This window comes from Heptranchias perlo, chromosome 1, assembly GCF_035084215.1.
Source record: "Heptranchias perlo isolate sHepPer1 chromosome 1, sHepPer1.hap1, whole genome shotgun sequence".
Lineage (NCBI taxonomy): Eukaryota > Metazoa > Chordata > Chondrichthyes > Hexanchiformes > Hexanchidae > Heptranchias > Heptranchias perlo.
Window position 1 is genome coordinate 104,905,138 of NC_090325.1, and position 13,174 is coordinate 104,918,311.

The 13,174-nt window shown below is 39.0% G+C and overlaps 1 protein-coding gene across 1 annotated transcript in view; it reads left to right on the forward strand.

Moving 5' to 3' along the window:
* The first annotated feature begins 4,921 nt into the window (after positions 1-4,921).
* Positions 4,922-13,174, forward strand: part of kcnip4a (potassium voltage-gated channel interacting protein 4a) — a 265,668-nt gene continuing 257,415 nt past the window's right edge. The window contains exon 1 of the mRNA XM_068001705.1: positions 4,922-5,021. Within this exon, the coding sequence (XP_067857806.1) occupies positions 4,922-5,021 (100 nt within the window). The remainder of the gene's footprint in view (positions 5,022-13,174) is intronic.

Consider the following 13,174-nt stretch of genomic DNA (forward strand, 5'->3'; position numbering starts at 1 on the left):
ACCTTCTCAGGGGCAATTAGGGATGGGCAATAAATGCCAGCCTCACCAGTGACGCCCACATCCCATGAACGAATAAAAAAAACTCTCTCTTTGCTCCTCTTATTCCCTTTTTTGGAACACCTCTGTACTTTCTGTATTCAGCTTGGTTCCGTACTGTATTATGAACCTTACATTTGTCATAAGCCTCCTTTTTCTGTTTCATTTAATCTCTACACCTTTAGTCACCCAGGGAGATCTAGCTTTGGATGCCCTTCCTTTCCCCCTCATAGGGATGTGTCTACTCTGTACCCGAACCAACTCCTCCTTGAATTTCTCCCATTATTCAATTTCTGTTTTGCCTACCAATTTTTGATTCCAATCCATCTGAGCAAGATCCCTTTTTAAATCATTGAAATTTGCCCTCCCCCAGTTAAGCATTTTCAAATTTGATTGTTCCTTGTCCTTTTTCATATCTATTCTAAACCTAATGATATTATGATCACTATTCCCCAAATGCTCCCCCACTGAAACATGCTCCACCTGCCCCACTTCATCCCTCAGAATGATTAGGATTTTGATTATGGGGGCATCACAGTAATGCCTGATCCTGTGCAAAACTGACATCCACGCAGATAATGATTAAGGACACAGGCTTATCTGTTTTCCCCTTAATGGACAGCAGATGTATTGAGGCCCATGGGAAGAACGCAGTCAAGGGACAGAAATGTATAGAAAGCTCGCCAAGATGACAAAAAGGATCAGAAAGAGCCAACAAAGAGATAGGAGAAAAGGAACAGAGAGAGAGATAGTAAATGGATAGGAAAAATGATTAGAGAGAGCCAGAAGAGATGGGGGAAAAGACGCAGACAGGACTAGCAAAGATGGGGTGATAAAGCACTTAAAGAAACATCAGTTCATCAGCTGGTTAGACAACACAGATTTCTAAGAGGCAGGTTATGATTGATGAACCTTGTAGAACTCTTTGAAGAAATAAAAGAAATGCAATGGATGTGGATTATATGGATTTTTAATAAGCATTTGATAAGGTGTCACATAAAAGACTGATGATAAAGATGACGTTACATGGAACTAAGAAGCATATGGCCACATGGATAAAGATTGAAGGGCAGAAAGCAAAGAGTAGGGTTAAAGGGAGTTTCTTGGAATGGAAAAGTGTTATGAGTGGTTCTCCACAGGGGTTCATGTTGCAGCTGCTGTTATTTATTATATACATATAAGTGATCTGGACTTAGGAATTGAGGGGAAAGTATCTAAATTTGCTGATGACACAAATTGAAGGATGGAGTAATAGCAAATTGTGATGAAAATTAGGAAATAATGCAGGAGGTTATAATTAAGTTAGCAGGATGGGCAGGCAGGTGACAGATGCAGTTCAATGCAATACATTTAGAAGTAAGAATAGGGAAAGAAAATAGATCTTAAATGGTAAGATTTTAAATGGGTTAGAGGAGCAGAGGGACCTTGATGTATAGATACACAGTTCATTAAAGATGGTAGCACAAGTAAATAAGGCTTTAAAAAAGGTGATAGAATCTTTGGTTTTGTGTCTAGAGACATTCAATACAAAAAACAAGGAGATAATGTTGAACTTGTACAAGACCTTAGGCCATAGTTGGATTATAATGTACAGTTTTTGGCATCCTAATCATAGAATCATAAAATGAAACAGCACAAAAGGAGACCATTTAAACCATCGTGCCTGTGCCAGTTCTTTGAAAGAGCTGTTCCATTAGTCCCACTCCCTGCTCTTTCCCCGTAGCCCTGAAAAATTTTCCCCTTCAAAGTATTTATCCAATTCCCTTTTGAAAGTTATTATTGAATCTGCTTCCACCACTCTTTCAGGCAGTGCTTTCCAGATCGAAACAACTCGCTGCACAAAAAGACGTTTCCTCATCTCGCCTCTGGTTCTTTTGCCAATTACCTTAAATCTGTGTCCTCTGATTACTAACCCTACTGCCACTGGAAACAGTTTCTCCTTATTTACTCTATCAAAACCCTTCATGATTTTGAACACCTCCATCAAATCTCCCCTTAACCTTCTCTGCTCTAAGGAGAACAATCCCAGCTTCTCTAGTCTCTCCACGTTACTGAAGTCCCACATTCCTGCCACCAATCTAGTAAATTTCCTCTGCACCCTCTCTAAGACCTTGACATCCTTCCTAAAGTGTAGTGCCTAGAATTGAACCTGGAGCCTAAGGAGTGATTTATAAAGGTTTAGCATATATTCCTTGCTTTTCTACTCTACATAGGAAAGTATATAAAAGCAATGGAAAAGGTGCAGCATTGATTCATTAAGATGTTACCAGGGATGAGGAATTACAGTTATGAAGAGAGACATGAAAAGTTATTGCTTTTTTCACTAGAACTAAGAAGGTTAGGGGATAACCTGCTAGGAATCTTTAAGATTATGAAGGAGTGTGATAATGTACATTGTTTCCACTGATTGGTGAGATGGCAACGAGAGGGAACACATTTCAGATAACCACAAAAAGAGGAAACAGATAATGGGAAAAAATGTACACAGGTGGTTGTTGACAATATGGGATTCTCTGCTACAAACTGCTGCTTATTTTAAAATGGAATTAGATACTTGCTTGTAAAAAGGGATGTTAAAAAACATGGGGAGCAAGCAGGAGAGTAAGATTAGATGGTTCATGTGGAGAAAAACACTGGTGCAGAATGGTGGGCCAATTGGCCTGTTTTTTACTATATGATTCTAAAGACAGAAAATCAAAATAATGTATGTGAGGCCGAAAATATACAACCCTTCCGACATACTCTGACCATAACTTTGGCAGGAGTGCACCGGAAATTTGGCAGGACCCAGATATGCTGGGCCTAACCTCGAAGTTGGGATTTCTGTGCATCTTGTAAGCAGTAGAGCCTCCGTTTACCCCTTACAAGGCCAGAGACATAAGAGGGAATTGTGCCGAGGCCAGGAGCTGATATTTCCAGTGCCAGGTATTCCCGCATTTCTAGTCTCAAAGGCATCAGAAGTGGGTCCAATCTGGGGATCCAGGTCAGGGTTGAGGCCTGGACCCCCAGAGATAAATGGTGAGTTTTGTTTTTAAATTTTAAAATGTGGCCTCCTCTATTTCTGATACCATGGCCATCCAGAGGGACCCCCTCCAGACAACCACTATGCTGCCGCAATTTGCAACCTCTTTGGTTAGTACCCTAGGTCCACCCCTAATGGCACAGGCGTCTGCTATTCCCATTCAAATTGAGGAACCCCCCCACCCCCGACCCTGTCAACATTTATGATGGAATCTGCTCACCTGCAGATTTTCAGCCCCGTGTTTTTTTTAAAGAGAGAATTTACTTTTCCAGTATACTGTACCATTTTCTATAGTTCTCTGTTGATTTTTCTGCATATTTATCCATAAACACAAAACTGGGATCAAAATATCTTAATTTAATTTCCATAGATATTTGTTGCATTCTCACTTGTGCATGCAAACAGAAAAAAACCCACAAAGAAAAGGTAGTTTGCTAGAAAAGTTGCATGATGATGAACACTGATTAATCTTCAAAGGCAAACAATCTGAAGTTAGATGTATTTTAAATACAGTTTTGAGCTAATTGACATTATTAATATTCTGCAGGACAATTATGTTTTATAAGTGGACATAGGCGACTAGAAATTATGAATGTCTTCCTAACTCTCAATTTCATGGAATAAATGAAAACCAAATGAGTGGTCTTAAACTCTTGAACCTGGAAATTACATTGTGCATTATCACTTCAAAGAGATGTGTATAATTGTTACAATCTGCCTTCAAATATGATTCTAAGCCTGCTATTAATATGGAAATTAATATCAAATTATTTTAACATTATTCAAGATTGTAATCATAATCTATACATCTCTTGCTGTAGATTGACAAGCTGCAAGGAGCTACTGCCTGTGTTTGCTGTCTGTTTTTTCTGTTAAACTTCTTTTCCTTGCCTCTGTCCGTGGTATGGTTTCTGACTCTTCAGTTTTTGCCCTGCTGGTTTTCCTGTTCTTAGTACATTGCAGTAGTTTGACTTCCACCACTCATCACATTGAAGGATTTCAAATGCACTGATGCCATTATAAATATTCTGTTTCCTGGAGCTAAAGTGTGCAATTACCATTAATCATTCCCGTCTCTGCATAACATCTGTCTGATACTAATACAGCCGGTTTCAAAAGGTAAACACAGCAAAGTTTTTTTAAACCCAATTGATTAAATATCAATACAAACATAATATTCAATTAATAAATTAATTGACAATAGTTTGTGGTGCATTTACCTTTCAAAACCTGGACACCGCTATATTCAACAGGCTTTCACATGGACAGAAATAAATTACAATTGGATATTCCAGCAAAGAAAGCTTCAGCTACAAAAATCTCTTTAAAGGTACTGTGATGCAAGTCTCACAATCAATAACAAATGAATGCATTAAAAGCTGCTCTGTCATGTCACTATGTTCCAGCTCACTGTTCTTTGGATACTCAGGGTCTTATTTTCACTCGGCATCCAATGTGAATCCACACTCAATTGCTCCTTCCTGTTACTAAGGCAACTGATCATCCACAACAATGCCACCCAGCAGCATTGGCATAAAAAAGATGCGAAACCCCAGAAGTCTAGCTATCACACCTGATCCACAGTCTTTCCAGGGAGTTTAGTGAATGACCTCCTGAATCTTTGGGTGATCCACGTGTTTGTTCATGCACAGCTGCCTTTCTGTGTAACAGAGATAACGAGAGAGTGGATAATCCCACAGGCCCGAGTTATCTGCCTGCCACTCCTGGCCTGCCTTGGTATATACAGGATGTGTTCACTCTCTGAACTGTAGCTTTAACATAGTTTGATGGCCTCAAAAACAGAGCCCAGCTAAAAAAAAACACATTTCTCAGCAGCACTGGTGAGACAATGACCTGATCACCATGAACTTGGAAGGGCTTGAGATGATAGCAGTTTTGGTGGTGATTGTGTTATTTGTTAAAGTGTTGGAACAGTTTGGTCTGCTGGAAGCAACTGTTGAAGGTAAGCGACATCTCATCTCGGATGTGGTATGTTTATATGAGAAGATGCTGGAGCAAACTTTACAATGAAAGTGTGGCTGTCATTTGAGAGGACTTAATTCCTCGGAATCTCAATGCTTAATACTTCATGTTAGATCACTGAGCTTTATCAGGATATTTAATACTATGAAAAATTAACTGAGAACTTTTTCTCTTTGTATTTTTGTAATACTTTGCTTGGTATATTTGCCTCCTTTCATGCCTGAGAAGGTAAAGGACAAAATCGATGTGTCTTGTGAATCACAGTTTAGTTTTGTTGAAGCTGACATATAATGAAGCAATCGGCTGTGTAAAAAAAATAGCTTTTGTCTCATCTGTCTTTCACCTGCTAGTTGCTTATCTGAAAACAAACTTCAAATATTGGCATGATAAAGATTAATTTACGTAGAATTGATAAAAGGGTATGTTTTTGTTTGACATGACACAGTCAAGCAAACCTTTTCACAAGCTACAACAAACCTTGAAGACTATCTCTCAAGTTCTTTGTTGCATTCCGGTATCATTGGTTATGAATCAGTAAAGTCAAAGATTTAAATATCTTACTCAGTAACGAATTGACATATAGATTGTTATTGAGGTTTTACATTTCTCTGTTGCTTGACAAGAAAATTAGATAGTTTTTATTTTTAAGTCTCCTCCTGGGGAGGGTTATTGTTATAGAAATTATACTTTACCCATATTCTGGTTTTATGTTTTAGTGCTATTTGTATGGAAGATGTTTTGTTCAGATGTGTAAATTGTATTAAAACATATATCTGGTTTGAATGCTATTGTGAATGTATTTTATTTAAAATCTCCACATAGTCTGTACTGTGAATTATCAGTGTCTGGTTAATGTTAAGCAGGCAAAGTAAGCTACAGAAACTGTCAACAGATAAATAGTGTTCAATTTTATGTATATTATTCATGTTTTATTAAAAGATTTACATTGTTCATTGTAGCTCTTTTGAAGTGCTTACAAAACTTAAACCGATTCAAAAAAAATTCCAGGCAAAATAATTATTAACAAAGCTAACAAAATTTATGTAAATTCTAATAAATATTTACATGAATATCTTTCAATAAATTAAGCTGTAATATATTGACTTGTTTAATCTTTATGATATTACTCATTAGTTGCTTACTGTGTATAATTGATTTGATAGTTTGCTGTAGGTCCCAAATCACCCATAGGAAAAAGCTTAATCTCAGCTGAATATTTTTGTACAGGGAGGTTGTTTGTTTTGCTAAAACACGTGACCTCACTCCATTTGTGTTTGGCACCTTTTCTTTGTTTTTGCTACAATAATGATAACTTCACTTTCTGTCTAATGGTGCCCATCAGCTAGAGAATAGGGTTAAAACCTGCTTGTGTGGAGAAAGTCTGCATCAGGACATAATGCAGGGTTGAAAATTCATAATTGCCACATCATGCCAGCAACAGTCTATAACCATCATGTTGCTATGTCGCCAAGACTTCCTCAGAATGTGAAATGAGACACAGCTGATAGACTGAAGGGCAAAACTAGGACATTACAAAGGGTAATTTCATCCATCCACTTGGAAATAATTTGTTACATGTATCTCTAGATTTAACAAGTAAAATTGAAACACTGACTGATGTTAAAGAAAGCCTCTTTGACAGTGCCCTGCAACTTGAAGCACTTGCCTCTGAGCCCTTAGTACAGAGCTGTAATGCACAACAGTTAGACATTAATGCAATTTCATTTCTATTTAGGTAGGTTTCTTACATCATTTTGGAACTGTCTTGTTGCTTTTTGGCAGCTGTGATCATGGTCTGAATGACATCAAAATCTTTTCAGAAACAAAAATATTTCTATGAACAAATCAAAGCCTAGTTGCAGTTCAAACACTCATAAGTTGCTGTTTTTATTTTAAGGTGATTTTCTTTTTAAATTGCACATCAGTTTATAATAGAAATATTAATAAAAAGCAGCTGGATATGTGAAGCACAAAATGCTTTTCTGCACAGCACAGATCCATTCTTTTTGACTTTTTCAAATATGTTACCTCGGCCCAGCTGAAACATTGAATGAATAATTTCAGTTTCTTCACACAACCTGTAAAATCTGTGGGCCAGTTGTCATTGCAAATGTGATAATCAAATAATGTGTGTTAACGGCAAACCTTGATAGGGAAATATTTAAATAAAAAATTATAGAGAATGAGTTTCAATGAATAATATTACCACCTTTTAATAATGAATGCAATTGGCAGCATTCATATGAGCTACATATTTGTACTTCATAATAATATTAATGTTTCTACTATGGAACAGATATACTTTTTTTTAAATCCCCAAGATGAAATTTGGTGACCATTTAATATTGCATCATTTACTAAAATGTGAAAAATATTCGTCTTGTTTAGGGATGCAGCGCAGGAGTGAAACTAAATTTTACTTCATTATTCAACTTCCGATCTAGGACAAATGTAACAAGCTAACATTTTATACTGATAACTACCATGGTCAATGATTAAAGAAACTTTCTTTAGTTTCAAAGAGGCATGGTCTTCATGAAAAACCTTTTAATTTGTTTACAAACACTCAACATGATAATTTAAATAATATCAACACATCATTAATACATCACTAGCACAAGACACCTAGCTTTTATGGCTGGTTTCCATCTTCAGACAAAAAAAATTGCCAAATCCTTTTTCATAAAGACATCACTACTTTAATTACAGGCACAGGTATAAACGGTGCATTGCTGCTTCATCACAGTTCAGCATAGTTTGTCTCGCACTAAAATGTTTCCCAGCTTGATGTCACACAGTTTCTTTAATAATAAAACATGAATTTCTGCAACAAGCCTCTTTGTAAGCTTTAGATTTTGCCATGAAAGTTTGTGGAGGTGATGTTTAACCTTATAAACTGTTTCTGACAGGATATTTTTAAATCAAGAATTTCTGAAACTGATTAGAGTCATCCAGTGGTGTGTCTATGATTGGATAATTGAATATTTAGTCAAATTGATTCTTAGCCTTATTTCTAGAATCCCAGATGTCAGCTGTGCTTTGGAAAAAAAAAGTGCTCTCTTTCTGTTTGTCACAGGTATTTGGAACGAGACTACTTTAATATATTTTGCCTCAAAAAGTAAACACCACTCAAGGGGGGCGATTTTCAACTGCTGGTCACCCATTTTCTCACCTGAAAAAGCTTAGCTGGTCACCTCAGCTACCCCATTGACGCCTTAGGACTGCCTTACGCAATTTTCAGGCCTGCCTGTAATTCGGCAAGCAGGCTGTTTAAATATGCAAATCAGGGTCTTCCCTCCCCCCCCATTGTAGGACCCCAATTGAAATTTTCAGGTTCAATTGAGCAGGGCGTGTACTAAGCACATTCTCTCCATTTGTACTAGGCATTGAGTGGCCTAACTAGCGGTCCTCAGAGGGACCACTGGAAGCATCTCACAAAATGGCCCAGGAAATATTTAATTTTTTTTTGGTGGGATAGGAGGAGCAGAAATGCTCTTCCTGTGCCCACAAAAAAACTTCGGCCTGCTGCCGTCCTGTTTGAGGCCGTCCTCCAGACCCAACCTGCTGGCCGGCTTGTAAGCCTGCCGATTTCCTGCCCTCCCACAACCAGTGGGCTGGAGTGGGGCACTAACTTGGCGCCCACAGCTCGTTAATGTCATATAAATGAGGCCTGGGCCTCAAAACGACTCCGCACTACCGAGATTGTGTCAGTTTTAAGCGGATGTCAAAGATGGCCCCCAATATGTTCAAATAGGTTTGCCATTGCCTTCATTCTTTTTGATCTTTAATCTCACTTCCAATATATCTCTTTTGACAGCTCCAACACACATATATACCAAGACAGGCATAATCTCTTACTTTGACTCTCAGGCTCACATGTTATTGCTGAATAAAAAAATTTGTGCAGATGATTTCCTTAAAATTAATTAATTCGGTGTATTCTGTGTATCTGGTTTGCCAATGATTTTATTGAATTGGCTGCTAGGAGATTTATACGGGTGCCCCAAGGCTGACTCACCCTCCTTTCTGCGCAGTCTTCTTATAACTGTATGACCACGAGCAGGAAGTCCCATGAGGTATATCTTAGTCAAGGAACCCACAGCCTCACCCCAGTATGTTGGAGCCACATTACTATAGCCTTAAATGTGAATCCTGTATATTCTAGCCTTAAATATGTATCCTGTACATCATCTAGGTATCAGCCTTAGCTCAGTGGTAGCACCCTCACCTCCGAGTCAGAAGGTTATGGGTTCCAAGTTCCACTCCGAGACTTGAACACAAAATCCAGGCTGACATTTCAGTGCAGTACTGAGGGAGCGATGCACTGTCGGAGGTGCCGGCTTTCGGATGAGACATTATACTGAGGTCCTGTCTGCCCTCAGGTGGACATAAAAGATCCCATGGCACTATTCAAAGAAGAGCAAGGGAGTTCTCCCACTATCCTGGCCAATATTTATCCCTCAACCTATGATCGCTAAAAAACAGAATAGCTGGTCATTATCTCATTGCTGTTTGTGGGACTGTGCTGCGTGCAAATTGAATGCTACGTTTCCTACATTACAAGAGTGACTACATTACAAGTGTACATCACTGACTGTAAAAAAAGCGCATGGGGATGTCCTGAGATCGTGAAAGACATTATATAAATGCAAGTTCTTTCTTCTTAACTGCATACATTTTCTGAAAATATTAGGATTTATATAGTTACTCGAGATAGTATTGTTTTAAACTACCTCAGTTTATATTGAATGTGTTAAATTTCAGCTAAATCTTCTGATGCACTGCATCAGCATTAAACTAAAATTAAAATGCTCTGACAAATCATTATCAGCAAAGTTGCTAGTTGCAAAAAGTAAATCTGATATTGTCGGAGTATAACCTTAATTTGCCCTCCATGCTGAAGTCAGATCTGATTAGTGAGTACTAAAACTTTGTCCTTCAGTCCTGCGTAGGTGTCTTGGCTGTGCTGTGAAGGTTAGAGTCTGGTGTTAAAATAAAAGACCTCACAGATAAGATCTTACTATTCTCTCATTTGTTTCCTTCGGGATTTTGGAATCCTTTTAACAACCCTGTAACAAAAACGTGTTAAGAAAGCCAATGAATTAGCAATTTCTCATAATTTTTATATTTATAAAAAGGTGCAGGAACTGACCTGCACTTATAAAATAAATTACTTGTCTCTCTCCCCAGGGAAAGACATTTTCTCACTAGTCATGTATTGACTGTGTGGCTGTGCAGGGCAGGACCTTCTTAGTATAGGAAGCAGCATCCTAATTTCTTTTGAGTTGGAAGTTAGATTCCTTATAGTTGAGATGAGCTCAGTAGAGAGTCAAAAGTTGACACTTTTAAAATATATGTTCTGTACATTCCAAGGCAACAACCTTGTTGCTAGGTAATCAGAGATAACAGGAAAATCTGGAAATACACAGCTAGTCAGAAAACATCTAAAAAAGATAGGTTGACAATTCAGAAAATGTTGAAGGACCCCATTCTAACCACTGATCTTTTATCTTTCCGATGCCAACCAACATGCTGTGTATTTCCAGCATTTTCTGTTTTTATTTTGCAATTCCAATATTTACAGACTTCCTTTTTAACTCTAATACCTCATCGAGATGCAGTTAGATTTCAGATTGAGATTCTCCCTCTCAAAAACATTTTCAAAAAATATGAAGTTCTAAAAAAAAAATGAGTATGAGTGGGAATCTCCAGTGAACCCAGATGACCACCAAGGAATGCAGTTCCCTTCTCCACCAGACTGCCAGGGAAATTGGGTTTTCCATTGGACCCAGGCCCTGTATCACTATTGTGCCAAGGAACATGGATGGATACATAGATATTACTCCAGATTTAAAACAGGAATATAAATAATTAAAATTCATGGTCCATACTCTTTCAAATTGCCATACACAACAATCCTGCAGTTACTTCTGGTTTCTGAGAGTATATAATGGATAGACAAAAGGGGTACTTCTTGAGAGATACAAAGCATTCTTAAACTCAAATTTTGTTACTCATTTATTGATTTTGCTCTATTACCTTTTGTGTGCATTACACCAGAACAGAAAAGTGAGATAGTTTGTTTTCCCCCATTTCTTCTATTGCCACAAATCAATCATTAAAACAATAGTGCAAAAATCAATAAATTGCTGAGGAACAAAATTTCTCAGCCCCAACACTTCCCTGTAGCACAGGTCGGATACAGGAGGCCCAACGGAAGCAGGACTTCCGGTGGGATGTGGGGATGCCAGGTCTTCAGCAGTTAGCAATTTATGCAAGAGCCTGGGGTGAGTGGGATTTCCATCCACACCAAACATGGCCCCTGACTTCAGAGGGAATGGGACCAAGGGAAGGCAATTCCCACACAGGAAATTTCCTCAGGGCTAGCCTCCATACTGGTGAGCAACCTGAGCACTCAGGGACCCTGTGTACAGGTCAGCTCAGTGGCTGAAGTGGGGCCCAGCAGAGTCTGCAGACTGGCAGGAAGATTCCAGAAATTGTTTCTGTTTTTGATCAGATTGTCCCTCCTATAAGGGGACTCCACCAGAAGCCCTCCCAAGCATCAATCTGCAGACCCAATTTCCTGCCCTCCCTCCCCTGTTGGGACACACCCATTGTGGCACAGGCATCCACTGGCAGCATTGAACTTAAGTAACCCTGACCCTGGGTATTGAGCTTGGTCAGGAGTGGAGCTCCCTGGTGCCTGCTCCATCACACTTCCACAATCTCACTGGTACATAATCTTGAAGCTAAGAACACTGCACTACAAGTACTGGTCTGATACCATCTTCCCACTTGTAGAGCAGCATAAGCCAGCAGTTAAGAGCTATACTAACAGCTCTGCACTGGTCAGTGGTCAAGGGAAAACAATGTTCTGTACATACCTATTTCAATGCATGCAGGGAGTTCTGCTACCCAGAGATCTGACCTACATTTAATCTGTAAAAATAATGAAGAAACTGACTGTTGACTTTTTATTTTCTGTAACCAGCTGATGCCAGCCCAAGACCCAGTGGTTAATTAGACATGCAGACTAGGCCTTCAAACAAGTGACGTTTATTCATCCAGTGTGCCTTTACTTACAGCAATGACCCAGCCAGTGATAGGTATTACTTTTCATCCTAGCTCGTATCTCTCCCAACTCCTTTTATTCTTGCAGGCTGGAAGTTATTAAAGGCACTTAAGGGCAACAATTTCTTAAAGTTGTACCGCCTTTTATATAACTTCTTAAAGTTGTATCCCGATCTCTGAGACTGAGCTCTCAACATCCTATGGTTTACATATCGTCCCTCTCTCTGTTACATATCATTATAAAAACACCAAGATGATCCTGGAACCAAGTTTGAAAAATTAAACTCATTGGCTGCAGTGACAACAGCAACTGATGTGAAGTGTGAGACTGCCTACTCTGAGCAGCCTCACACATGAAGCCAAATCTCAAACTCCTGCCTAATTTCTTGTAATTGTACAGCACATTTTGCATCACTAAATAGCCAAAACTGTTCAGCAATAGTATAAAAAAGCCCAGTACAATTATTAATATTTGGTAGCATTGGGTTACAGAAGGAAAGCAAAATCAGACAGACTGCCCACTCCTGATAGCTGGTCAGTGACCTGAGTTGGAGGGTAAATGTGTGGGTCATTGAGTCAGAACAGGAGCAGGATTAACTGTTATGTCTTCCAAAGAGGAATAACCTGCTAACACTTAGGACCTGAAAATCTACAGGCATATGATCCCGGCAATTACATCACGGTGGCATCTGCTGGGAACCTCTGAAGTCCTGATGGGCTTTCCACGATCAATGGACGGTTCCTTCATACACATATCAGTGGCAGCACCTAAGTCTCTATGGGCTTGGGCATCCATCTGCCCCCATAGACCACGAGATGTGGCATACCGTGCCTGATTGGGGAGAGGATGTCAGTGCTCCCCTTTGGAAAAATCTGTGCTGTGCCTTCAATGATCCCTTTTGTAATTAAAAAATAATTTGGAATACTTTTTCTTTGTTGGTCCAGGGTGGACCAGCCTAATTTCAGGTGCACTCCGACCAGGGTTACAGTGGAAATATTGAGAATTTTCTGGGCCTCACTGTCTAAACTCACATATGAAGATTAGCTGCTTGGTAAATACCA